Source organism: Daldinia caldariorum (genome assembly GCF_022478825.1).
Source record: "Daldinia caldariorum strain CBS 122874 unplaced genomic scaffold F4812scaffold_12, whole genome shotgun sequence".
NCBI lineage: Eukaryota > Fungi > Ascomycota > Sordariomycetes > Xylariales > Hypoxylaceae > Daldinia > Daldinia caldariorum.
The window spans coordinates 1,119,562-1,141,709 of record NW_025953048.1 but is presented as its reverse complement, the minus strand read 5'-3'; the positions used below and the strand labels follow the sequence as shown (position 1 = coordinate 1,141,709).

Sequence of the window (22,148 nt, the reverse complement as noted above, 5' to 3'; positions counted from 1 at the left end):
ACGAAGGTGATGGCGCATTTATTGATGGTGTCAATAAAGGGGACAAATTGACGATGGAGAGTATTGGTGAAGTCGAAGCTGAAGTTGTTCTCGATACAACACGACTGGTCATTAATCAAGTCCCGTTCAAATTTTATTCTCTCATCTTATTTATTTTATTGGAATCATCATCTTCTTCCTACTTTCTCCCAATGACAACTTTTTCATTCAACAAGAAGCACAAGTTGTTACTCATGAGCTGAAGATAAATATCTTAGGTACATTTGGTACCTACCTGCAGAATGATGGGTATAACACCGTTTATTTCAAGCGTATAGACGCATATATCACCTATATCTTTGAATGATTCGTCTAAGAAAACTGCATTGGCGATGTATCGCCGTCGTAATGGCCTGAGGATGGAAGGCGAGAGGAGACTATGCCCGTAATGAAAAATTTAGGTTTTAGCATCGCCAACCCATATTTACGAAGTCCGATAAGCGAGTGTCTTAAGCTATCCTATAGCTGAGAAGTTGTCCACGGTCGATTTTAACAGTTTTACCCATAGAATGCAGTTCCTCTGCGGAAGGAGGTAGGGATCAAAAAAGAAAACGAGGTCGGTGCTTTGAATAGATTTCGAACTATCGTATAATATCTCCTACGGAACAACTTCAGCTAATAAGAGCATTCATTTTCATCTAGCCATTCTTCCTAGGATGGAACAGAGACGCAGGGGTCGACAAGGCTCCGGAGTACGCCAGAAACGGGACTCCAATGCCACAAGCGATACGCAATCGATTGGATCTCGACCATATAATAAGTCCTTGATGTCTGGAAAATCAGTCAGGTCGATGAAATCTGTCCTCTCAAGCTGCTCGATACGTTCATCAATATAGAATATCAATAAAATCACGCGCATCGTGCAAATCAAGCAGGTCCTTCGAATCTCTTGGGACGCGCGCCAGTATCAGTTCGAAGTAGGGCTTTGCGACGTCACTTTCATTCATCATATCAGGTAGATAACTGATTGTATAAAGCCTGGGCGACGTATCAGAGCATTTACGGGCAGCCGCCCCAAGAGATCTACGACTGGGATAATGGATGGAAATCCTCCCAGTTCCCACTACCGCAACCCGTATACCCCGATATTGCCTTCTGATGTGACGGGGCTAACCAGTTTCACGGCCCTATCACTATTGGATTGCCTTTCTCCAAACCACCCTTTGATATCAGTTTTGAGAGCCGCTCAAACTGGAAATGACCAGCTTACAGAGTTCTTTCTATTCTCTTCGTTAGCGGATGCAGACCAACCTCCTATCCCTGGAGAAGTTACGACATCTTCCGCACCCATACTGGCCGCAATAGGCCGAGAAAACATCAAGGTAATCGAGGTCTTGTTGAAACAGGAAAGCTTCGACCCTACACGCCGATTGTATGGGCTAGCCTATTATGAATCGCCGAGAAGCGTCACGGGTTGGCCTGGGAAGATGAAGCGCGCCTTTTGAAGCAAGCTTTCGACCCTGCATTTCGAAATCAGAGCAGCGATTCGAAAAATGAAAAGCTACCTATTATATCGAAACCGGTAGCCAATCGCTCATTATCGAACCCACCGAGTATCTCTGAAGAAAACATCATCGATAGTGAGTAGCCCTGGTGTAATAATGAAGACAGGTAATTTGAGGAGAGCTGATATCAGCAGGAGGCTTAGAAACTAATTTTGACGACTGTACGAAGTACCTAGTGTCGACATTCTTTTGATCGCGTCGAGCAGCTAGAATTTCACTAAGAAAGATGCTTCGCTCGCCCTTCTTCTGTCAGTGCCAAGCCAGATTTGGCTCGCGAGAAAATTGCTATGCACTCAAGGCTCCAGTAGGTGACCTCCATGATAATACATCCTAAGGCTTTCTAATATCAACCGCACTAGAGCATTGAGCCTAGTTAGACCTATAAAACCTTCCGTCCCGTCAACGCCTCCAGTTCAGGCCGACACAATTCGTAAAACAATTAGTGGTATAGATCTACCAATACCAATCCTCCAGCCAAGATAGCACTTAGGTAACTAAACCGCAGGGGCACGGTGAGATGGTAGTCTTCGTCAAGGTCAAGGAGTGGCTCGACTGTCAGAGGAAGGCCAGGCTTCAGAAATGTGACATTCGCCTAATCTTTTCAAAGCCAACTCGACGACCGATTTGAGTTGGCCCAAAACGACAGGATCATCAGCAAAGAATACCTCGGGGACTACCTCTACACTTACAATACCTTCTCAGGGTGAATCTGAGGTGTCGGAATTTTCGATGAATGATGACAGTGGAGATAGCCACTTCGAGGAAGAGAGCTTCTTTATTTAGCGGGTCGAGCAAAGGATAACTTTTCTTCGTATCTTGATGGATATGGTATATTCTACATGTACCCGTGTCATTACCTCGGGTGTAATGGAAGGCGGCGAATCCGGTTTATCTAGTGCTCCTGGATAGGAGCCAAGTTTCGCTAGCTCTTCCAACAATCAACAGAATAAATACGATAATGCTAAGGGGAAATGCCCTCCACCAAGAGGTAACGGTAATACTGGTGGTCATCAGCAGCGGCCAAAACGAAGAAACTCTAATAATGATGGAACTACACCAACGGAGCCGCCACCTTCACTTACCGCGAAATTGTTCTTCTGAGGGGTCTTGCTACGGTCCTGGGTTTAAGTTAACCCATCGGGTGAAGTGAGTTTACTCTAATCAAGAGTAGTATGACCTGTGATGAAGTTCTAAACCCTGATTTAATAGGTAGTAAGGAACACATTTCTAGGGTACATATACTGCCACCATATTGTACTCAAAGAATATAACAGTAAAACGGAACCTGACAAAGGGAGACATATATGCTGTGTGCTTTTCCCCGCTGATAATCTTACGAATCTACCCTCGCCATGTAAGTATATCTCCTTCCATAGCCGATGAGGCTAACTGAGGTAGACTATGGGAACTATTTCAAGAGTTCCCTGAACGCAAACCGACAGCTAAGAGTTATGATGAGTTCCTACAGAGGAAGTTGTACCGAAGAATATATCGAGTGCTGGAGAAAAAAGTTGATGATGCACTGAAAGGTCAGCTGGAAGGAATCATTCGTGATGTCCAGACTCAGCTGTACGAAGAAGTTCAAACTACTTTTAGGACGGGGGAAAAGCAGGGCCTTGACGGAAATGACGAGAATGCTACGCGAATGCCTATCTCCGGAATCGACCTGATACTACTGCTGCAGGACGCGTGTCCCCTGAATTCCTTCTCTCCACCATGGTCAGCCCTCAGTTTGGAACATCTGATGGATATATCAAACATTAGCTTTGAGCTTTTATCTAGCCCTGCTGATACCGTTAAGGAACACAACTTTAGTATGGTAGTTTCGCCGTTATACACGGTTAAAGCTACCCACGACTTTACTTCAAATTACGCGGAGGATCTCCCATTCAGGGTTGGCCAGATAATAATAGTCACCAACGAATAAGAGGGAGACTGGTATAATGGCGAGTATATCGACGATTTTGGTGTGAAGAAAGAGGGCATATCCCCCCGAAACTTTGTGGAGAGATACCCTCCTCCTGTGCCGCCGCGTCCGAAGAGGGGCTATAAGGGGAATGCGGGGTCTACTACGGCTACATTTCCTTCTACATTCTTACCTTTTTGAACATCTCAAACAGGTACCTTATGGCTTTGGCCTTCGGGGCCGAAGATCTAAAACCGCTTAATGCAGTTTAAATTGAAAGACCGTCCTTGTCAGCAATACAAACCTCATCTTAATATTGATATAACGAATATTTCAGGGAATATAGGTAAAGAGCAAGAGGGCCTTTCCCAAGTGGATAATAAGAAAGATAAATGCAGTATTTAAGAATCCTAGATTTACATAAGGAAGCTGGACTTATATATGAGATACATGTGGTCTTGAATTTACCGTAGTTACGCAGAAACCATAGACACTGTATCTATCACTCTACATAGTAGGTTAGCATTCTCTTGCTCGGCTTTCCCTGGCTGAAAACGCATGCTCGACATCTGATGCAACGTAGTTTTCCGGTCAGGAACCGCGTTCATGCGATACATGTATATAACCAGCCCTAAGCGCTGTGATCAGAATCCTTAAAAGCCGAGTTAGCGAGGAGATCCACTATTTATTCGTTCGTCTCATAAATGTCAAAATCCGAACCAAGCTAGTGGTACTATCACATTCCGTTTTTGTAGTAGGTTCTTTTGCATGCATTCGCTTCAAAGCACGAATTAATCGGAAAGATGAACACTTCAGTAATGTTACAGCGTCGTAGTTTAGGTAAAGAGGTAAAAAGTGATTTATAACAACTACTAGGGACGAAGAACTGTATAGGCACCTAAGGTACTTCGCCAAGATCTTTTTTTGCTTGATAGCCCTATTCCTAAAGATGTCGTCGTTAGAATTGACGATCTTTTCCTCTTCACAAAAATTCTCCATTAAACAAGCTCTATCTCAGAAATGGTCCGATGAAGACACCACGCTTTAACCTAGTTCGCCAAGACCTCAATAGATCTCCGCGTGCGTCCGTTTCTTGGCCTATAGGGCGGCACGCCTGCGCTGTGGATATAGATCCTACAGTTCGGCCCTCGCAGCCGGCCAACCGCTAATCCCTGTCGACCCTGTCGACTACATTTAGGGCCAGTTCTAGGCTGAGCACTATGCTTGTTCCTGAATCTGACAACCTTCCCAATTCTAGTAATGCTGTGTTCTTATGGTAAGTTGGGACATATTAAGCGATGACTTTTCTGCCTACCTAGGTACTATCATGGTTCACTTCGGTGCGACGTCCCGTTCGGGATAGCCCAATCTCACTTCATGAGACTTGGGAAATTATTAGGCAGGAGATGAAAAGCTACCGATTAGAAATCGGACCTATCATGTCTAAAAAATTTAGTCACACAATATAGGACCATGCTATACTCTGGTGAACGAACGGCTGTGATGATGGAGGATTAGGTAGTCAACCCCTAGCCCGGGCGGTAATGGCTCGGGGGGAATGGCTGTTCTTCATTCATAACCTCGCTGCCCTCTGCCTCTCCTTTGTTTTCCTTTCCTCTCCTTTTCATCACTACGTGTCGAGTTGACAAGAAACGGCATATCAGCCAGCCGTAGCAAACATCTTGTTTGCGTCCTTTCATTGAATAGCTTGACGATCACGTTCATTTCGGCCTCGGCCACTTCACGATCTTTACGTATCACATAATCCCTTAATACAGCACTCAAGATGCAGTTGAAGAAATCAGTTTTGGTTGCCGCCCTTTCGGCTTCCTCTACTTTTGCTACCTACACCAAAGACTATAAGCTTAACGCTTACTGGGTATGATATTGTGTTATCAAATATATCTCATACTTTAGATACCTGCCTCTAATATACTTACTCCTATTTACAGGGACAATCAGGACCTGACACCGATACTCTTGGAAAGCACTGCGAATCTGACAGTATCGACTATGTCACACTTGGTTTCGTAAACAATTCTCCTGAAAATGGCAACGGTACCGGCTACCCGGGTACTAACTTCGCTGCTCACTGCGCGGCTGAGGTTTACGTCAACAACAGCAAGAATTCTAAGCTTCTTAGTTCGTGTTCTTTCATCAAGGATGATATCAAGAAGTGCCAGGGGCTCGGCAAGAAGGTGTTGCTTTCTATTGGGGGAATATACTCTTCCTCGAGCAACTATACCCTCTCCTCTGTACAGGCTGGTATCGATTTCGCCGACTTTCTCTACCAGGCCTTCGGTCCTTTCAAGACCGGCTACGAGGGACCTCGACCTTTCGATATTAGTGGCACTGAACACACCACCATCGACGGTTTCGATTTTGACATCGAGACTAAGTTCAGTAAGACCTACCCCTTTACTCGCCCCTTTCTAATATAGACTGTGACAACGCTCGTGACAATTCTAATTTATACATGCTTCTATGCATAGATACTAACTTGTATGGTTAGGCGACCAGCGGCCATATGTCCGCATGGTGAACCATCTTCGCGATCTCATCGCTGCTGACAGCCAGAACATTCTTCTCACTGCTGCTCCTCAATGCCCGCAATCCGCCCAATATTTCCAAATGCAGACTATCCTTCAGCAGGCCAAGTTCGATAAGATCTGGATCCAGTTCTACAATAACCCCTCTTGCGAGGCTTGGACCACCGGCTTCAACTACGATGACTGGGAAAGCTTCATCAGCGGTGGCGTTAATAGCGCCGCTGAGCTCTTCATCGGTCTTCCCGGTAGCGCTTCCGCCGTTGGTTTTCTCGGAAGCGGCTACATCACAGCCTGGCAGGCTAAGAACCTGATCTGCTCGTACAAGAATAGGGAGCATTTCGGCGGTGCTATGTTATGGGATGCTTATTATGCTTCCCAGAACCAAGATCTTGCCGGAAAGAGCTACTACAACTTGATTTCCGAGGCGCTGAAGTGCGGTGGCTGTGATGGAGATGTCTGCGAGCCTGTGGTAACAAGCAGCTCGTATACTATCTCGTCCACCTCGTCGACCGTTAGCACCACTAGCTCTTATACTTCCTCGACCGTCAGCGCCACATCTACCTCGAGCTCTGCGTCCAGCACTAGCAGCAGCATCTCTACTTCTAGCTCCGTCCCTACATCCAGCAGTGTCTCTACCTCAAGCTACCTTGCTACCTCCAGTAGCATCTCTAGTATCTCTAGCACATCTAGTATTTCTAGCACTTCCAGCTCAGGCTACCCTGCTACGTCTGCTAGCTCTTCAGTCTTCAGCGCCTCCAGCTCTTCCAGCACTTCTAGTTCGTCCAGCTTCTTCAGCACCGTTAGCTCCTTGAGCTCTATTGCCCCTATCAGCTCTTCGGTTTCAAGCTCTCCAGCTTCCAGCTCGACAACTAGCAGCAGCAGCAGCAGCAGCGTGTTCCCGACGTCGTCTTCTTACGACGCTACCTCCAGTAGCTCGGCATCTGCTAGCGAGACCTACACTGACAGCACACTGTCTTCCAGAATCGCTACTGCTACAGAGTCCCCGACCAGCTCTACCGCTGTGGAATCCTTGACTAGCTCGCTAATTACTAGCAGAAGCACTCTTTCAACCATCCCCACCGTCTCTAGCTCCTCGTACAGTGCTTCAACCACTTCCTCGGAAGACGATTGCCCTCCGGATGAGACCTCCAGCTCATTCATCGAGTCGTCTACTCACAGCGCCTCGTCTACTTACAGCATCTCTTCTGCTTACAGTACCTCTTCTCCTTACAGCGCTTCATCTATTTATAACACCTCATCCGGCAGCTACCCTACCGCATCGGTTACGACCAGTGCTTCCAACATCGTCTCCGAGACTCGCTCCGTGAGCGCAACCTCGTCGCCTTACCCTACCGGTAGCGCTTCTACCACGGAGTACACGACGAGCACAGTTTACTCTACCACCGTCTACACAGTGACGTCGTGCGCTCCCAGCGTCACCGACTGCCCCGCCAAGGGCAGCGTCGTCACTAAGACGATTGCTCTGTACACCACCGTGTGCCCCGTCACGGAGATCCAGAAGCCGACGCAGACCCCGACCGCTGTTCCCTACACGAGCACCATCTACAGCACGCGCGTCGCCACCATCACCAAGTGCCCGCCTAGCGTGACTAACTGCCCCGTCGGCTCCGTCACCACCGAAACCATCGCAATCTCAACCACGATCGTCTCTACCACTGTCGAGACAACGGCCGAGACTAAGTCCACCACTCCCGTCGTCGCGTCGTACCCAGTCGTCAGCGTCGGCAACCAATACCACGAGGCATCGCCGTCCAAGGACGTGCAGACCGCCGCAGTGTCCAGCTACCCCGTCGTAAACAACCCTGCTGTTCCTTCGCCGGCGTCGGCGTCGTCGTCGTCGTCATCGCTGTCCTCCCCCTCTTCTTCTTCAGCTCCGTCCAGCGTTCAGCACGTGTCCACCACCCTGGCCGTCGCCGTCTACCCAACCGGCAAGGGCGGCTACAACAACGGCAACACGAACGGCACCGTCCCTACGCACAGCGCCGCCGGCCCGGGATCAGCCGCGACTTCGTACCCCACTGCGCCGGTGGTTACTGCCGGCTCGGCTAAGGCCGCTTCTTTGAGCCTTGGTCTGTTGGCTGTTGTTGCTCTTGTGTTGTAAGAGAGTGGAGGATCAATCGGGTTGTACGTGGGAGATGTGGAGAGTGTATATGATATGGATGGATGAGAGTTGATATTGTTATGTTAGTTCATGTGAAATGTGTAAATGCACGACTAGGTACATATATGTAACTAGCATGCATAGAGAAATGATGAGTTGATTAATACATATTTGAACTGAATATATTATGATATGTACCTGCTAGGTACCTAACCTAAACGTTGGAAAAAGATTTGTGTTGCTCTATAGGTGTTTGGTCTAGCGAGAGCCATTTAGTATTTGGTTGAATTTCAATGCGCTGGTCTTTTGCACAAACTTGCAAAAGAAAAATATTATTGGAGCTCAATAAAAATAGCAAAAGAAATGCATCAGCCGCGAATCGAACGCGGGGCCCATCGATGGCAACGATGGATTTTACCACTAAACCACTGATGCTGTCATTGGATGACTCCATGGGGAGGAGCTGTTACTACTACTTATGTCCCTAATCAAAGGTTTGCAGCAATGTCCCTTTTTGATTGGTTATAATGCACCGTAGTAATATTAACATGTTCCGCTACTGATGTAATAATTACCGAACTATCCAAAACTCATCCTGAACTTTCAGTTGAATTATTCTCGACAGTTGCTTCTAGCAATTGCAACATCAAGACGGCCCAGAAATTGATAACCCAATTCTATTGCGATTCTATTGCGATTCTACACATCTCTCGCATCTCAGCGCTCCCACTATTTTGAGACCATTTAAATGTCCCCCTCCTTGTTTAGGAAAATGTTCGGTAACACCCTTGATCTCGTTCTCACAACACACATTATGCCTTGTGGTATGCGAGACGAATATCGGAGCGCCCGTGTTCCGCCGACATTGCGTACATTGACAGCTTCCGCTCTAGATTGATTTTTTTTTTTTTTTTCGGAATGAATCTTTTGAGCATAGATTTAGCTTTTATGTTCTCCGAATTGTAACTAGGTGCCTTCCATCTCTCCGTTCCATATAGAATCTTCAACTACCTCGATTGCAATAGTTGGGGGCGTGCTTCAGAAACGTCGCCTAAATCTAACCACATGCAAAACATATTTCCATCTTATAGTCCGGGTATGCTTTAATAGCGTATATCAATTCGACCTAGGCAGGTATATAACATTTATCAGCAATATTAGATTATAAAGATTCTTTACCCCTGACTCCTGACTCGATGGTTTGTCAGCCGAAAAAGCTAACAGCTTAACTTCGCTCTTCGAATAATCAGAGATGATCCCCACCGTAATATCACCAACGTTGTCACCAACATCGAAATTCCGTGCTTTCACGTCAGCACCTCTTCTATCTTAACTTGTTTCCCACGGAGTTCCGTGGAATCTCACCTTTACTTCTCTACCACGACATCGAAGATATGACCGGAATAAGTAACCGTATGGCACATGGCCCAATAGGAGACACATCCACACAGGTAGCCACTATGACCGACCAATATATTCCTTTTCACATATATATAGCTGTGACTTCGACTTAGTTGTGCAGTAAAATCTGTGCTACATCAAGGACAACTAATAGGCCAGGATCGACCTAAGGAGAATCAGTTAACATGTGTTCTATCAAGGCCTTGCTCGCCACTGCCTTATTGACAGTGGCACATGTCGAGGCTCAAGCGCCGTTGAATGTTGAACAGTCGACAGGTTTCAACTCTAGCTTTGCTCTATCGACTTCGCAAATAGAATCTGCAAACCTGTCCTCAACAGCAGCCAATAACATCAATATTGCTATTAACTTCGACCGCTCCCAACTCGCCAACGGCGGTCCTGCTGAAGACAGCTTTTACGAACTCCCACCACTTTCTGGGACCCCAGTCCCAGGTACGCTTCTTAAGGTCCAAGAATTCACAAACACATCGTATTTTGTTATCCCTCCGAACACAGCGCTTTCGCGTATCCTGTATACGACCTCAAATCTCAACGGAACCGTGGTCCCAGCTTCAGCATTTATCCTTTGGCCCTTCACGCCCAAGAGGTTTCAAGCGGGAAACTATAGTGCATCCACTAAAGCACCTGCCGTTGTCTGGACGCACGGTACAGAGGGGTTCTTCGCCTCGGCTGGCCCTTCGACGCACAGAGCGCTTTGGTATGGCCACGACGGGCCCTTTGCCTTGGCCCTTGCAGGTTATGCTGTCGTAGCGCCCGACTACGCTGGCCTTGGTATTCACAAGTCCTGGGATGGCAGCGACATCCCCCACCAGTATCTGATGTCTCAAACATCTGGGCACGACGCCCTCTATGCCTTACAAGCATCCCTCGAAGCATTTCCCGAAGTCCTGGACGAACGTTTTGTGGTTATGGGCCATAGCCAGGGCGGTGGTGTTGCGTGGGGTGTCGCTGAAGTGCTTGAGGCCAAAGGTGACGGCGAGTTCAAGAGGTTGGCGAAAGGGTATCTCGGTACAATTGCCGCGAGTCCTACTACAAACGCGTTTATCGGCCAAATTGAATACCTATTACCGTGGATTGGCATGATACTACCCAGTATTTTCCCAGACTTCAATATTAGCGCGTGGCTGACCCCGCTGGGCATCGCGCGAACGAAGCTCTTGCAGGAAGTTGAGGGCGGGATTGCCGTTTCGACGCAGCTTTTCCTGTCGGGCGATAAGATCATCCAGGACGACTACGACAAGACCTGGTATGTCGATGCATACGGCAAGCTAGCAAATGCGGGTGGCAAACCCTTCAAAGGGCCCCTACTTGTTATTCATGGGACGGAGGACTACTATATCCCCGAAAATGCTACGGCTACGACTGTTCAGGCCACGTGCGAAGCCGTCCCTGAGGGAGATCTAGAGTACTTGGTTGTGAATGGAACGTGGCATGTGCCTACTCTAGACGCCACGAGACAGACGTGGCTCAAGTGGATTGAAGATCGGTTTGAGGGCCGAGCGCTAGAGAAGACGGGTTGCGTCAAGTCTAGTCTGGAGAGTTTCTTACCGTTGGAACGTTACCAAGCTACAGGAAAGTCGTTTCCTCAATTTGCTGGTTTACCGGAGTTTAACTACCAAGTACCGTTAGGACTATGAAAAGGCAAGGCGGGAATATGAATATCTAGGCTGCTAGGTCATTTTGAAAAATGCATCATATTATTCGAATAACCTACAGGGCTACCTGAGGAGCATGTTAAAGCCAAGATAGATCTTGAGTACAGAAGCGTACCACTTCTTCCTAACAACAGGATAACAGAAGCCAGTTCAACACCAGGCAGGATGTAGTATAGCGTAGAATATGGCATGCTTTAATAAGAATGACATTCAACTACCTAACAGAAAGCACGCTGCACAATTTCAAAACCTTGAGAGTTGAGTAAACTGCCAAGATCAATAAGCACCCTGGCGCCTTGACCACGCCGGACTCTCAACCAAGATCACAGGATCGCGCCCAGTCAGAACTGGCTCGCCAGCCTCGAGCCTAAAATCAAGCACAGGCACGTCGCTGCTCTCTTCCATGCGCCATATTGCCAGCCCAATCCAATTCTCGCCGTTATAGTTCAGGATCCCCTCCGGAACTGGGAATTGGGTCTGAGGACCGATATGCCCCACGTACTTGCCGAACTGCCACCCGTTCACGTATAGCTGGATGCGCACGGCCCCACCAGCGACGTTTCGGAAGGAAAAATAGAGCGGGATGTCGTATGTAGTGGACGGAAGATCGAGCAAGAGCGGCGCTGTATAGAAGAATACCCCTGGTTTTCTCGGTGCTGAGAACGGTGGCCCTGGCGTAAAGGCCTCATTAGGAGGCCGCGGAAGGTGGTAGCCCTGTCGTTCAGCATAGAGACCGCCTTCATTCAGGGGACCCCGGGTGTGATCGATGTAGCCTTCGCCCCCGAGATTACCAGTGAGTTTCCACGTTATAGGAGTGCTATCGAATATCGAACTGGAGAGGCGGTAGCTGAGGATCCCGCGGGGCGCTTTACCGGTGTCGATACCGGGGACGTAATTGCCGTCCAGTCCCATGTGGTCAATTACGACTGTGAAGACGTACGGCGCTCCTAGCACAAGACTTGGAAGCTCATAGGTTGCCTCGTAGTTCGAAGCACTAGGGCTGCCGATCCATGACCCTAGAAAGGTGTCGTTGAGCCAGATTGAGTGGCCGTAGGCAGTGCCACCCTGGGTCTTGATTTTAAAAGACTTCTCGGTACCCTTGGCGGTAAAATGGCCCCTGAAAAGTAGCACTCCAGCGTTGAAACCGTAATCACCAGCGAAGAGTGAGGTAGGCGTATGCATAGTCTGGTAGGAATTATTCGTTGACTTATGATCTGCCGCCAACCAAGTGGAATCGTCATAGTACGCTTTTATCTCCGGGAGGGAGTCGATGTATGTCCAGGATAACCTAGATAGAGCAGGTATGTCGAGCAAGGGAGCTGATAATGGAACATTGGCTACGATTCTTCCTTCCTCCTTCTTGAATTCGGTCGCCTTTCCGTTAATCTTGAGAACGGCGGTATTGTGAGGGGCGCCGACAACTTCGACCACCGTTGATCTATTAAAGTCCGCAGATAGTGACAGCGCGCCATTGTCGAAAGAGGCAGATCTGACGAGATATGGCCCACTGACAATCAGTGATGAGGACTTGTTGATCTCGGGTACCCAATAATTGTAAGCTGAATTTCGATCTGGACATGTTCTCATTAGCTTTGATTATATGGATAGAAAGCTTCGCCCTACCTAGAATATAAATGTGAAAATTATCGATCTGAACAACAGTCCTTGTCTCTGGAGTAGGCCAGGCTAAAGTAACAAGCTGCTTTGTCCTGTTCACTTTTACAGAATCATCCGATATAACTGGAGTGGTGCTTTTAATTTGCACGGCAAGCTCGTTCATTTCACTCGCTCCGCTATACACGACAAGGACAGTCATGTGTCCGAATTTCTGGTGTGTTAGGATTTCGGCAGTAGAATATAGAAGTTTAATCCCCTTAACATCATAATCGGTGACTATGATCTTCGAATCTCTGCCATGGAGGGTGAGGTCATCAAACAACGCAGGAACTGATATGTCCCCTTGTGATGTTGGGAGCTTCATCGTATAATTATCGGAAGTAGTGCTGGTATAATCACTATGACGGACGACGAAGAATGACCCACTGCCAGCTGAACTATTTCCAGCCAGTCGAGTTACCGTGACGGCAGCGTTGTTAGCATACGTCCACACCAGAGCAGGCCCAGGCTCTGCAGTCAGGTAATCCGGCGACACTTTCAACCATTGGGCCTGTAGCTTCAATTCCGAGTATTTCTCTCTCGTAAGCGATCGATCTTCCGATATGGCCTGAGGAAGATCTGAATTAATGTCTAAATATTTTCCGAATAGGGGAATTCCCACTTACCGCCCCATAGTCGTAGGATGTATACCCTCCCGGATGTCCAATGTTGCCCCAATTGGTCCCCCCGAAAATCTAGCAACAAGTCAGCGGAGTTGCGAGAAGAGAACTGATTGCGGCTAGCCATGTATATGTTGTGGATAGTTGCCCCTGCGGCAAAATTGTTCTTGAAGAAGACGCGCTCGAATTCATGGTTGATAAACGCTGCACAATTGTTGAATCCCGGTCCTCCCCAAGGGTCGTAGGCGCCGCCTTGGAACTGGCGATGGATTTAGTGAGGGTAGACCAACAGCGCATGTAAATTTCGGCACCAACCTCTAAGAGTGAGAAAGGGGTGGATGGACTCTGCAACTCGTGCGTCTGGTGATAGACTCCTGATAATGCCAATGGCGGCCAGGTAGAAGGATTTCCCTAGATTTATCAGCGCCTACGTTATATTGTATCCGTGAAGTCACTTACACAGTCAAACATAACTGGATAAGCATCGTGTCCCTATCGCATGTTAGATAATGGGGTTAAAACTTAAGGAAACTTGTTCAATGCAGCTCACGTAGATATCCACGGCACCTAACCCTGTACCAGGAGCGTTAGTGCCCAGTGGCGCTGCATCGTTGCTAATGAGAGGTACGACAATTCCTGCGTTCCGCGCCTGATCCTCCACGTATTGCATGTATTTGCCGTTGGGGAATGGGATAGAGACGCCAACTGTATATTCATTCTCTGGTTGATATAGTATCACAGGGCCACCGTTCGTGATTTGGGCTTTCGCAATAATGGCGCCAATTTGGGAAATATAACTATCTCAGTCAGCTGAGAAGTTGTTCTATGGTGGTATTGAGGCTGACTTGTCCGTAGCCGCCAAGGAGTCCTTATCTGATGTCCTTAGCTGCCCCTTGATGCGTTGAAGCCATCCAGGAAACCCACCGAAGCTTACCTCGGCATTTATATAAGGCCCTGGTCGCTTTTTCTATTCAGAAAGCTCGCTTCAAAAGTAAGGGTAAATAGTTACTTACTGCTATGAGATAGATGCCAGCTTGAGTTGCAGCCTCGAAGAATGGCTCGTAGGAAAATACACCTTGTGCTGAGAAATTCCCTTGTTTACCTTCCAAAAGAGCCCAGTTACTGTAAAAAGAGATGCAGTTAAATCCCAACGCCTTAACTTTTTGGAAAATATCAAGCCATAAGGATGGGACGGGAAGCCTCCACGGATGAAATTCGCCGCTCATAATCATAACTCTTTCTCCCTTCACATATAACGAATGACTATCCCAAGTGACAATATCCTGCAAGGATGTCTTGGCATCCTCAGCAACTTTCTTTTGTGTTCCTCCAGCATCCCAAGCGTAACCCCGAACGGCCCAGAGTACGATGGCTAAAATACCAAAAACCCACATGATGCGCGGCCTAGTTTTGGTTTGAGATTTCGGAAAGGGTGTCCGGGAGAGACTTTCCGATCCCATACTAGGTGCCTTGAATGACATGCTACAATAATGAAAAAGAAAAAAACCAGCCTTGATATTCCATTAGGTAGGTATATGCCTGCCTACAGATGTAACCTAAACAGGTAGGTACCTATTGATATTATTTGAGACCTAGGTAGTATTAGGATCGGATGAGGTGGGGAGGGATGATTGATGGCCCTGCGGATCCAAGCGTGTCTAAGGCGTGTTGCAGCCAGAATTTAGACGAACCGGAGGATCCCGTCAATGCGTGAGCCCCCTACGTTCTTTCAACAATCACGTGCATGAACTAACAGCCTTTGATGGCCGTTTACTAGATAATGCTCCTGGAAAGTTGAAGGACGTATAGGAGGTACCTAACCTAACCTAATTGCCAATTTATACTGAACCTAGAACACTCTCGTACCGTCACTCATGGAGTTGCCTGGATTCAATTCAAAGACAACGTTATCCACCTTAATATGTTGCCTTCGCTGTACTAGGTATCCATCCAACAGGTCTGTCGGGACTTCCTAGACAACATGTAATAAAGGTCAAATGATGATGATTTCAAATCCAAATAATATCTCCAAAGTTATCCCCTTAACTTGCATAAGACAGCTAATCCCCTGCAATGCATATAATACAAGCGGGAAAGCAGTGTTACGTCAGTCAAGGGGATAATGATCTACTGACACTATGTCCACGCCCACGAATGTAAACTCGACTAACCATCAACTAACAAGAAGTAGGCAAATTACCTACACGTAAGAGAGTATTTAGAGGTATGTTTTAGGTACCTCCTGCCTGCTAGTAGCCTGCATGATGAAGGCATTGTTATTGTTCTCCTTTGATTCAAGATTCAATACCGTACGTACAGTAACTGCAAAGGATAGGACTAAGAGATACGACAACATGATTCCAAAGCCCGCTATAATAAGCCGACTTGATTCATCATACCGACAAATTGAAATGATACCGAAATAGAACCAACTAGCAAGGTACAAGTGAATTTAAGGCCCAAAGGGATAGGAGTGGACATCATGGGCATCTCCTGAAAGACGTGCAGAAACACTGCCAAATCAGGTAACCTATAGACTCGTTTTGCTCATCAACATATGGCCCCTTATATGCTGTAAAAGAAACCCTCCCCTGGGTAAGATATGGGGATAATGCCAGTTCCCCAGCCCCTACGAAAAGATTTTGGGATGCATATAGCCAGCCACCCCTTCCTTGGTAGCTGCTGCCACAGGCGTGGAGTCGTGAACTCGGAACTTGCTGGAACTCAGCGGAGCCTCCAGAATTTCCACTGTTTATTTATCTTAGCACCCTAATCAAGGCTATTCGTAACTGCAGGCATTTCAGGCAGTCCAATGCCTACTATTAATATATAGCACCGGCATTCGCACCTACCTAACCTATGCAAAACATACAATCCTCATAATTTGGACCCCTACTAAACCCTAAGCATCCTCCATTCCCTCTTCAGGTAATCCATCCTACTAGCTTTTGGGTAAGTACTTCCTACCACTGTAAGACTTACCTAACATAGGTACGACTTGTGTATCTACATGGTACATACATAAGATTGTAACCCGCTGCAGTTTGCTAACAACAAAATTGAAAGGGAAGGCGACAGTACAAGAAACCGCGGCAACCATTTCCCAAACATATTTCAGAGCTCCCCCGAAATCTTTTCCTTCTCTCCTGGAGCAGACCCTCCTACTACGTCTACTTTCCACATATCCATCAAACACCAAGCAAGGTAGCTTGAGTTTCCGCAGCATCTTCCGCTTTAACCAACCGTCCCTATCCGCACTTCATCTCGATATTTTCTTCAAAAGAAGCAGTAAGTTGTCCCTGCCTTTCCTTGTTTTATTTTTATATCGCCCACGCGCTATCCCAATGCGTTCGCGAGTACCTGAGGTAATGAAAAAGCTTCTGCTTACCCTCTACAAACATACACATACACACACACTCTCTCTCTCTCTCGTCCCTCTGTGACATTCCTCTTCCTTAGCCCATCCCTATCACACTTTATCACCGGTACCCTATTTTAAATAATTCTTTGATTTGACCTTATGTGGGAAGCTTTATACAAGCCAACCACTTTCCTTTCCCGATGACCAAATTCATTGAGCAACTCACTTTAGCCACTCCTGTATGCTGCCTAGCACCATTAACTGAGACTGTACCCTCTATATCTACCTAGGTACTTCGTTAAAGCTGACCAACCTCTCTCTATTTTCGTCAGGCAGGAAAGGTACCCTTCCTAACTGACACCTCTACTTCCCCAGCTTTCCCCCTTGTCTCGTCGTATCCTTTGATCATATTTCCATCAGGCTTGCCTATATAGATGAGTTTATACTAACTCTTGCTCTCGAAATAGACTTACTACGGTGTCTTGACGTCATCTGGCCATTCAGCCCATTACGATGTCTTCTGCAAAATGGACTACTGGGTCCACTAGCAGACCTCTGACACCGTCAGCTCCGGCTTTCATCCCGGCTGGTACTAATGTTACTAATAAGGTTCTCGATGCCTCGTTCGTTACGCATACTATCCCGGACATCAGTCCCGACTCCGGAGTTGTTGGTCTCTGTGCTGTGCCCCACGACCGCGCAGGCAAACATGACCTCGGCTGGCACATCGCTGACTTCTTGGCCTTCAAGGCTCTCCTTTGCGGCGAAACGCATTCGAGAGCCCAGACCTGGCTTTCCCAATGTGACATTGCCGGTATTGTAAAGGACAACCCCGACGACTACGCCCATGGCAAAGACCGTCGCTTGGTCGATGTGGCCGCCGCCCCTTCCTTATACACTGACCGTAACGGAATTAGCCAGAAACGAGACGATGACATCAAAATTGAGCCGTCCGCCGAAAAGCTCATGGATGATTTCCTCACAACCCTTGCAAACAAGTCTATAATCGCCAGGGGGAAGGGTCTTCCTTTAATCATTGTTATTTGTGGTCTTACCACATTAGAACAGGATGTTTTCTTCGGAGAGACGAATCCCAGAATCCGAGTCACAAGTGGGAAAATGCGTGAAATACTTGGAGAGCAAATTGAGGCCATCGTCATTACCCCTGCTCTGTTTTCTGCGGGCTGGCTAGTCAATCCCTCCTTTTGTCGGCCACCGACTAGAAAGCTGCGTGCCGATAGCACGGAATTCCTCGCAAGACAGTTTGGTGCCACATTCGCAAAGGATCTGGTTGACCACTTTCTAAGCTGGTCATGCCCCTTTATTGACTGGGATCAGCTTGGCAAAGTGGAGAAGGATGGTTTATACCCGGGACCCGTTAGACTTTCAGAGCGGCAGCATATTGCCATTGAGGCCTTCAAAATATCAATTCATAATGCTCTCGCAGGTCGATTGTCAGCTGGGAATAGAAATCACTCCTTCAATTTTGAGGTACATGGTGATGACTGGCAGAAGCTGGTTGGCTCCCGTAAGCACAAGCCATTAAGCTACTTCAAACAGAAATGGGAAAAGCTTGGAGTATCCGCCGCAGCCACGATGAAGGAGCAGCGACTTGAGTTTCTCGGAGGCGCATTCGGAGGCAACAAGGCGTCGCAGGAACGGCACATCAAACACCTCGTGAACGACTCGTTCTCTGCTTGGCCCGGATACTGGGCACTGCCTTTTGGTCGAAGCGCTAGAGCCGCCTTCCACATGTTCCTTGAAAATGGCTATCCCGATTATAGGGAATGCCACGAAATTTTCAACATCATGGAACATCGTGCTACGTCGGCCGTAGTTGCTGACATGACTTTAAGGTATTTCGGAATTCCGAAGCCGTACGAAGAACGATGCAGAGATTGGGACGAGCCGAGATGGATAATGGAGTCGACTGATGCTACACACCTGGCTGTTAATCGTCTGTTTGGATATATCAGCATGCACATTCCTGGAGTAAATGTTCCTCCTGGTGTCAACCCGAATTCACTCAGCGTGATTCAGAGACGGTTGGAAGTTCCTGTCTCCTACTTGGCAGCTGCCATAAACAACTACACTTTATTTCGTTCTCAATCCCCTCAGACAACAGTGAAGCGTGTCGTTGATTGTAAGTATACCTACCTGGTATCAAGGTACCACCACTGCTGATTGCTGCTAACAAACATATAGTTTTCAAAGAGATAAAAGGACGCCAAACTGAGTTACTCCTTAAGGACTTCGAAATGCATAATGCATGCAGTGCTTGGTTGAGCTCAATCGACTTGTCTATTCGTCCCAGAAGTCATTTTATACCCCCCGAGGAGAATTCAGACGCAGTCGATTCACCTGGAAAAACTTCGGACTTGGTCCTGCGTCCCCTATCTAAAGTTAGTATGCGACTAGATTCCCTCTCCGCCAACCTCCCTTCGGAGATGAAGGAATTACTCCCCGATGTCGATACCCAGCTAGCACTTCAGCGACTGATCCGAGAAAGAGACAGCCTGGTTATGGAGCTTTTGGAGGCCCCCGAAAACCAACTCGTGAAAATCAAGGCGAAGATGGCAGAGACTCAGAGTTTATTGACATTCATGGAAAATCTAGCTCGCGAAAAGGGGACGAAGCCTAAGAACAATACCTATGAGCCTGAAAAGCATGCCCAGGCTGCGTCGCCTTCTATCCACCAGGTTACCTCCAGTGTCCATGGTCGCGAGAACACACCCTGGCCACTTCCCGCGCAACAAGTCCGCAGCCCTGACAATCAACTGCCCCCTCATCTCCGAGGTCCTTTGAATAAGGCAGTCGAGCAGCCCAATACGAGATTCCATACTCAACGTGCCTCTGAGGAGTTGGGCAAGACGATCAAGGGCTGTCCAAGATGGCCAAGTCTCTCCAATTCATCGAATAAAGCTACACCATCTTCACGCACCCAACCAATTATGCAGAAAGAAGACAAGGAGAAGGAGCAAACTAACAGATGGATCCCGCCCCATCTTCGTGGCTTACAGCATAGAGATGTTAAGGAAGCTGAACCCGAAGCTGAATCCGAACCCGATTGGTGATGTGATTGTTATGTCTTATCTCACTTTCAGAATCACATCTTTGAAAGTGGGGGGGGGTGACATTGTAGTGTTGCGGAGTCAGCATTTCGGGGTGATGATATTCTAACTGATCACAAGCTGCTTGCGGTAACACGACATAGTGTTGCTGAGCCACATTTACGACAGGAGGAGGCAAGGAAATAGGTTGCCTATACTAGCCTTTATGCTTTGCTGTTTAGGCATAAAAGGATATTACCTATTACTAGGTACCCATTGTGGTAGCATCATAAGCTAAGTGTAATAATAATTTGCTATTATTTGGCTTTCATAGCCAAAAAGGGAGGAGGAAGGCTTTTACCAGAATGCCTTGATTATATTCGCTGAACATTGAGGCGATATTTAGCACCTTAAAGACCTCCTAAAGGTAGCCCAAAGCAAACGATATGGGAAGAATTTTCCTGGGTCTCGCTATGGGACCTCGTTGACTTTAATACGAATGATTTTCTGTTTTACTTCAAGCCCCGTTGCCTTAGAGAATTGAAGGCTATCACATCGCTATCAATTGCAAAGCTTAGGGAGATAGCTAGTAGTAAGAGGGAGGTAGCCAGTTCTGTTCTTTTCCGCTGGGAATGGATCCTCAAAGACACCTCGGGAGAAACGAATAAGGTATAACAACGTCAACTTAATCCTTGAGCTCCGTAGGAGACTATTTATGGTCACGTAGTGTCTTTATTTCTGTTTCTACTACTACTACTACTACCACTACTACCATTGTCCGCCCTACCGGCCTCGTCAGTATCACCGATACAGGAGGAGGTATGTGGAGCCCTGGCACCGCGCTGGAAGACGAAGAGCGCCTCGTCCTTGCCCGGGAAGCTCGGCAGCGCGATCTGCACGACCTTGACCCAGCCCTCGCCCGCCCGCTCCCGCTCCACGTACTCGTCCATGCTCATGCCTCGGAACCCCGTGTACCCGTTGTGGTTCTGCGTCCCGACCACGGCGAGCGTGTCCCCCACGTACGCGTCCATCATGCTCCGCGTGAAGTCGCCTTCCTCGCCGCCGGCGAGGGCGCCCCCGACGATGGGGTAGACGAGGAGGAGGACGGCTTCGTCGGGGTCTATGTCGGTTGCTGTTTTATTTTTGCTTTTGTTATTTTTGTTGTTGTTATTGTTCTTGTTCTTGCCGCGGCGGCGCTTGCGCAGCCACTCGGCGCCGTCGGCGATCACGGTGTCGGACACCCAGCTCGCGCGCCAGGCGCTCTGGGCGCTGTCCACGGGCACGGCGCGGACGCCGTACTGCCGCAGCATGAAGCTCCAGTAGCCGCCGCCGGACCCGAGGTCCAGGACCTCGCGGCCCGCGGCGAGCGAGCGCAGGATCGAGAGCGCCTCGTGGCTGGGGCAGGCGCATCCGAAGTGATGCATGAGCACGGGCAAGACGTGGTGCGAGCGATTGCCCGCCAGGGTGGAGGAGGGGCTGGGGCCGGCCCATTCGAGGTTGCGGCAGCTCCAGCTTAGGAACGATAGGTAGTGGTTCGGCGGGACATTGTTGTTACTGTTACTGCCGCTTTTGTTCTTGCTCTTGTTCTGCTTCGGGATGGTGAGCTGCGACGCGAGCGCCGGGTGCAGGTACCGCTTCGAATTCAGGTAGCCGGCGATCTCGGCGCGCAGGCTGCCCTTCTTCGCGTTGGAGAGGAAAGTCTTGAGGGCGGCGGGGGTCGAAGTGGCGGGGTCGAAGATGGAGAGGTAGGCGTCGATATCCGGGCGCGGGGGTGGCGGGAGAGCTCTTAATTTCGCCCTGGAAGGGGTCTGCTCGGATTTCTCCTCATCGCCGCCGTCTTCGCTGGGGGGCTTGGGCTCGAAGTACCAGGCGTGGAAAGCGTTCTGACGTCCGAGGGAGACGATATGTTGGACTTCGGCTAGGGTAACGCTAACGATGGCGTGGTAGACGTAGGAATCGCGACGGGGGTGTGGTAGCGAGAATGAGGCGATGATAGCGGATTGGAAATCGTCGTTAGAGAGGAGTGCTTCGACGTGCTCGTGTAGCGCCGCGTCAGCCACGTATGTCGTCGGGTTCCATGACGGTGCACCTTCGCAGTACGTAAAGGTCCTGCTTGGTGGCATTTATCCGTTGGAGTTACACTCCTTGGGGGGTTTGTTGATTAATCCATTAATATGTTGTAATTTGTAAATAACTAGTGTGTGTTGTATGTTGTAAATAGTAACCCGACCTACCGAGATGGCGTTGGGGCCTGGACCTATTA

General features: G+C 48.3%; 6 protein-coding genes and 1 non-coding gene across 7 annotated transcripts; 4 read left to right on the top strand and 3 right to left on the bottom strand.

Annotated features, from left to right (window-relative positions):
- Positions 1–1,076: 1,076 nt before the first annotated feature.
- On the top strand, positions 1,077–3,471 carry F4812DRAFT_460861 (uncharacterized protein; the record flags this gene model as incomplete). The annotated part of the gene is made up of 2 exons (XM_047937768.1): positions 1,077–1,411; positions 2,943–3,471. 2 exons carry the CDS (start codon positions 1,077–1,079, stop codon positions 3,469–3,471), a joined length of 864 nt encoding a protein of 287 aa, XP_047788907.1.
- A 2,089-nt stretch (positions 3,472–5,560) lies between these two features.
- On the top strand, positions 5,561–7,831 carry F4812DRAFT_85928 (glycoside hydrolase superfamily). Its single transcript, XM_047939502.1, has 3 exons — positions 5,561–5,853; positions 5,943–6,604; positions 7,089–7,831. Exons 2-3 carry the CDS (start codon positions 5,986–5,988, stop codon positions 7,325–7,327), a joined length of 858 nt encoding a protein of 285 aa, XP_047788906.1. The 5' UTR covers positions 5,561–5,853; positions 5,943–5,985; the 3' UTR covers positions 7,328–7,831.
- Positions 7,832–8,485: 654 nt separating this feature from the next.
- F4812DRAFT_t103 lies at positions 8,486–8,556 on the bottom strand. The gene has a single exon. It is a non-coding gene; the product is annotated as a tRNA-Gly (tRNA).
- A 667-nt stretch (positions 8,557–9,223) lies between these two features.
- On the top strand, positions 9,224–11,327 carry F4812DRAFT_85913 (putative secretory lipase). Its single transcript, XM_047939501.1, has 2 exons — positions 9,224–9,251; positions 9,372–11,327. Exon 2 carries the CDS (start codon positions 9,708–9,710, stop codon positions 11,178–11,180), a length of 1,473 nt encoding a protein of 490 aa, XP_047788905.1. The 5' UTR covers positions 9,224–9,251; positions 9,372–9,707; the 3' UTR covers positions 11,181–11,327.
- F4812DRAFT_85841 (glycoside hydrolase family 35 protein) lies at positions 11,328–15,131 on the bottom strand. Its single transcript, XM_047939500.1, has 9 exons — positions 14,488–15,131; positions 14,320–14,435; positions 14,025–14,271; positions 13,934–13,966; positions 13,790–13,885; positions 13,599–13,733; positions 13,481–13,549; positions 12,822–13,422; positions 11,328–12,769 (listed from the first exon to the last, which is right to left on the bottom strand). Exons 1-9 carry the CDS (start codon positions 14,953–14,955, stop codon positions 11,475–11,477), a joined length of 3,060 nt encoding a protein of 1,019 aa, XP_047788904.1. The 5' UTR covers positions 14,956–15,131; the 3' UTR covers positions 11,328–11,474.
- A 2,217-nt stretch (positions 15,132–17,348) lies between these two features.
- F4812DRAFT_465817 (uncharacterized protein) lies at positions 17,349–20,336 on the top strand (the record flags this gene model as incomplete). The annotated part of the gene is made up of 2 exons (XM_047938491.1): positions 17,349–18,978; positions 19,041–20,336. 2 exons carry the CDS (start codon positions 17,349–17,351, stop codon positions 19,907–19,909), a joined length of 2,499 nt encoding a protein of 832 aa, XP_047788903.1. The 3' UTR covers positions 19,910–20,336.
- A 239-nt stretch (positions 20,337–20,575) lies between these two features.
- On the bottom strand, positions 20,576–22,104 carry F4812DRAFT_434801 (uncharacterized protein). The gene has a single exon (XM_047934726.1). The coding sequence runs from the start codon at positions 22,006–22,008 to the stop codon at positions 20,605–20,607; it is 1,404 nt and encodes a 467-aa protein (XP_047788902.1). The 5' UTR covers positions 22,009–22,104; the 3' UTR covers positions 20,576–20,604.
- Positions 22,105–22,148: the final 44 nt, after the last annotated feature.